A 5,000-nucleotide genomic window follows, 5' to 3' on the forward strand; every position below is an offset into this window, starting at 1 on the left:
TACATAACTTTTATAATTTAGGAAAAATATAACTTTTATGAAAGGAAATAAGATTAACCTAATGTTCTTAAAGGTTCACCTAAAGACATCCAAGTTCCAAGTGGCTGTTGGCCCCAGCATTGATGGTGTCACTATCAAACCTGACTGGAAAAATCATCAGAGCAAAATGGGTGAGTTTAACTTCTGAATTTTCGTAGCTGGATTTGATATGTTAATGTTAACTCATAAGCAAAAACATTTTATTCATTATAAATGCTAATACAGCTGAAACCTGTAGATATAGATACACCTCCCTTTGTGAGTGGGATACCTTAACATAAGGAAAGGTTTAGTGTATCACAATGATCAGCAAAACTCTACTAGGGCTACCCATAATAGCTGTTTGCTGTGAGCAATCAGACATAAATCTCCCACCATCACCAATCTGCAGCTGGCAAGCGTGGTGATGAAAACTAGCTAAACCATCAATAAGGATATGGATGTGGCTAATGTCCTGCAGAGTTCTAGACACAGCGGCTTTTGTTGTTGTTGTTGTTGCTGTTGTCATTTATATACACAGATATATACAGTTATGAACTGAAATCCTTGCAAAAAGAATACATACGTTTAAACAGAATAAAATTCCTAATTTCTAAAGTAAAAAAAAAGTTTACTTGCACCCAAGTACTTATTCGTGTATCCTAAATATCTCCATTTATCTATACCAGTGAAATTCTTAATCACTCAACTATAAGAAGAAAATGAGAAAATTCTTACTCTTCCTCTTGAATTCAAAGGCAAGGAAGGTCGAACTCCAGTTGACCTCCTTCTAGGAATGACAGCTGCCAACCTCCTTGACATCTTGAGTCAGTAAGAAGTCCAGGAAGGATTCGATGCTGACTATAGGGAGGATCTACTGAGATCCTACGTCGTCAGTAACTATCGCTATAATCTGCAGGTGGGAATTATTATTATTACTATTATTATTATTATTATTATTATTATTATTATTATTATTAGTACCTGGGCTACACACATATATAAACTATACCATTTATTGAATAAAAGTGAACCGCACAAGAGTATATTCATCTCCCCACAGGAAATAATATTAGCCATCACAGCCGAGTACACTGATTGGTCGAGATCCCTCCATCGACCAATCAGCATCAGGGACTTAACCGGCCAAGGCCTTCACGATGCGAATATCGTCTCGCCGATGGCAGATCTTGCCAAGCAGCTCTATACGACTTCCCGATCATCTTATCTCTACGTGTTGGAGGAAGAAGTTTCAGATGTACGTCGATATGGATAGATTGAATTTATATATGAAATAGATAATAGGGTATATTTTACTATTGAGAATCTTTAATAATCTACAGAAAGTTTTTTAATATCATCCATAGATTAGAGATAGGTATATCCAAATCATACAAATTAAATTTATGAAAATATGAAATGATAAATATCAATAAAAGAATAATGCTATAAATAAAACCTTCTATACCATCTTTATTCAAATTATTATTTTTCAGTTCAGTAATTATTAGAATAAAGCTTTAAAACAAAATTAATTATCTTTCGAAAAGTCTGGAAACCAGAGTCTTCTCCTGAACGAGCTGGCCTACGTCTTTGGTGGTCCTCTGGGCGCTCTTGGACCTATGGCCTCAAGTTATAACTTCACTAAGATGGATGTCACACTCAGCAAATCGTTCATATCAATGTGGAGTAATTTCATAAAATTAGGGTGAGTACAATGTGGTTTTAGAAGAGGCAGGGGATGTATGAATCAGATTTTTACAGTTAGGCTGATATGTGGGAAATATTTAGCAAAAGGTGAGGAGGTGTATGTTGCATATATGGATCTGGAGAAAGCATAAGTGATGTGGAATGTGATGAGGTCATATAGAATTAGTGGAAGGTTTTTGCAAGCAGTGAAAAGTTTCTACAAAGGTCGTAAGGTGTATGTTAGGATAGGAAATGAAGTGAGCAATTGGTTTCCGGTGCGAGTGGGGCTGAGACAGGTATGTGTGATGTCGCCATGGTTGTTTAACTTGTATGTAGATGGAGTGGTGAGAGAGGAGAATTCTTGAGTGCTTGGACGAGGATTGAACCTGATAGGCGAGAATGATCATGAATGGGAGGTAAATCAGTTGTTGTTTACGGATGTTACTGTACTGGTTGCAGACTCAGAAGAGAAGCTTGGCCAATTATTGATAGAATTTGTAAGGATATGTGAGAGAAGGAAGTTGAGAGTTAATGTGGGTAAAAATAAGGTTATGAGTTGTACGAGAAGGGGAGGTGGTGCGAGGTTGAATGTCATATCTTAATGGAGAGTTACTTGAGGAGGTGGATCAGTTTAAGTACATGTGGTCTGTTGTTGCAGCAAATTGTTGAGTGGAAGCAGATGTACGTCAGAGAGGGAATGAAGGATACAAAGTATTGGGGGCAGTGAAGGGAGTGGTAAAGAATAGAGGATTGGGCATGATTGTAAAGAGAGTTTTGAATGAGGAAATGGTTGTACTAACTGTGATCTATGGATCGGAGTTGTGGGAAGTGAAAGTGAAGGGTAGAAAGAAATTGAATGTGTTTGAGATGAAGTGTCTGAAGAGCATGGCTGGTGTACCTCGAGAAGAGGGTGAGAACGGATGTAAGAAATGATTTAGCAGCTAGAGTGGATATGATTGTGTTGATGTGGTATGGCCATGTCGAGAGAATGGAAAATGGCTGTCTGCTAAAGAAGGTGATGAATGCAAGAGTTGATGGGAGAAGTACAAGAGGAAGGTCAAGGTTTGGGTGGATGGATGGAGTGAAGAGAGCTCTGGATGATAGGAAGATAAATAGGAGAGACGCAAGAGAGCGTGCTAGAAATAGGAATGAATGGCGAGTGATTGTGACACAGTTCCTGTAGGCCTTGCTGCTTCCTCTGGTCGCCTGGGATGACTGCGGAGGTAGCAGCAATAGGTAATTCAGTGTTATGAAGCTTCATCTGTATTGGATAACGGGGGAGGGTGAGCTGTGGCACCCTAGTAGTACCTGCTGAACTCGGTTGAGTCCCTCGTCGGGCTAGGAGGAGCGTAAAGAGGAACGGTCCCCCTTTTTTTTTATTTTTTTGATGTCGGCTAACCCCCAATATTAGGGGAAGTGCCTTGTTATATGGATAAGGATATATGTGTAAATATATATATATATATATATATATATATATATATATATATATATATATATATATATATATATATATATATATATATATATATATATATTACTGTAGTGTTTATATCGTTGATACCAAAAATCAATTAATTTTACATTTGGCATCATTTCAAAACTCTATGCTCATATTACAGACATCTAACAGACACAGTCTTCACAGCTAAGATCTCCGAGAGTGCAAACGACATAACTTCTGAAGAGCAGATATGGCCCAAATATGATCCAGTCTATCAGAAATACTTTCAAATAGGTGAGCTTCCTATTTTTGTGGGGCTGTTTTCACTCAGAGATATAATGATACAATGAATTTCAATATTTTCTAGATATATATAATCTTAGGTCATTAAAGTACATTCATTCCTGTTTTTAGAATAATTTTATTTCTATCTGATAACTTATATATTAATAAATAATCACTTTCTTCTCTAGATTTTAACATTTTTTTCCTCTCTCTCTCTCTCTCTCTCTCTCTCTCTCTCTCTCTCTCTCTCCTCTCTCTCTCTCTCTCTCTCTCTCTCTCTCTCTCTCTCTTCAATAACCCAACTCCTATGAATATCTTTTATCTAAACATAACTACTTCAATATACCTAAAAAAAACTATAGAACCTTAACATATACTAATATTTAACTGGTGATGGTTTTAATCAAATAAATGAAAGTGCATCTAAAATTATATGATATCATTCTAATCATCAACTTTCCTTAGGTAAATTCAAGTGTTTGGGTTGTATTTGTAATTGCTTATGAAGCTGTAACATACAACTCGTACTTGGTGATAATTTAATAAAAATATTCATTCATAACAACAAGAGGTCAAAACCATATATCTTATATTCAAGGAATATATCTTCTATTGATATCGTATCCTCTTTTTTACATGATTACTTTTAGTTATTTATATATGTCTATTCATTCTAGGAACACAGAACTATGTAGGTGACCACTACCGTGCTGGAAAAGTAGCCTTGTGGTCATGGCTACTACCTGGTCTGGAACAAGTGGGTTCTCGGTACGGCCCAGATAAAAACTTTCCCAGATTACCAACTGATCTCCAGTCTGGTTTATACCTTAAATCAACAGGTCAGTATAATTTAACAGATGGCTTTCTGTCTAGCACGATCACTCCAACCTTCACTGGCCCAACAAATACACCCCATAACTTGACAATTGTAGCTAAGGCTAACAAAAACCAAGTCAGTGAATCAGCTAATTTGGATATGCTGAGTCAAATAGGGAAGGATTTCCCCTATACGACTGCAATGAGCGTGACAGTGGCCATTGCCTGCTCTTTGCTAATCCTAAATATCCTGGTTCTTACTATTGTTTATTATCGACATAAGGCATACCGCCGGAGCATCGCCAAAGGCTCGCAGGACGCGAATATTGACAGCGGGAATGATGTCCAGTTGCATTATGGAACCCTGAGGCCTTCTATCACAAGGCGTAGCAACCTGGCCACAGCCTTTCAAGAGGAGGCCCAGCACGACTGGCCGCTAGACTTCATTAGTAGCGTACAAACTATAGATGATATGACTGGCGTAACATCCAATAGGATCTCTCCAGATACGCAAGACACCATTACGAATACGCAAACGCTACACGAACCAAAAGAAAATATATTAACAGTTACAATGCTCAAGCAGCCTGTGGCTTCCTACACATCTCCTAATGATGGTCAACTTGTCTCTACATATTCACCAGTCGATGGTCAACTCGTCCCTACGTATTCAACAAAAGAGAATCAACTCGTCCAAAATTATTCACCCAACGTAGGCCAACCAGTTACAAGTTATTCTCCGAAGGAT

General features: G+C 37.6%; 1 protein-coding gene and 1 pseudogene across 1 annotated transcript in view; both read left to right on the forward strand.

The window, feature by feature from the left end:
• The window catches only part of LOC137619100 (neuroligin-2-like), an 11,406-nt pseudogene extending 9,676 nt beyond the window's left edge, over positions 1-1,730 (forward strand).
• Positions 1,731-2,463: 733 nt separating this feature from the next.
• LOC137619101 (uncharacterized) overlaps positions 2,464-5,000 on the forward strand; it is a 3,424-nt gene continuing 887 nt past the window's right edge. Inside the window, exons 1-3 of the mRNA XM_068349292.1 lie at positions 2,464-2,629; positions 3,341-3,445; positions 4,114-5,000. The exon at positions 4,114-5,000 is cut by the window's right edge and continues 887 nt beyond it. Of these exons, the coding sequence (XP_068205393.1) occupies positions 2,464-2,629; positions 3,341-3,445; positions 4,114-5,000 (1,158 nt within the window). The remainder of the gene's footprint in view (positions 2,630-3,340; positions 3,446-4,113) is intronic.

Source organism: Palaemon carinicauda, chromosome 25 (genome assembly GCF_036898095.1).
Source record: "Palaemon carinicauda isolate YSFRI2023 chromosome 25, ASM3689809v2, whole genome shotgun sequence".
Taxonomy (NCBI): Eukaryota; Metazoa; Arthropoda; class Malacostraca; order Decapoda; family Palaemonidae; genus Palaemon; species Palaemon carinicauda.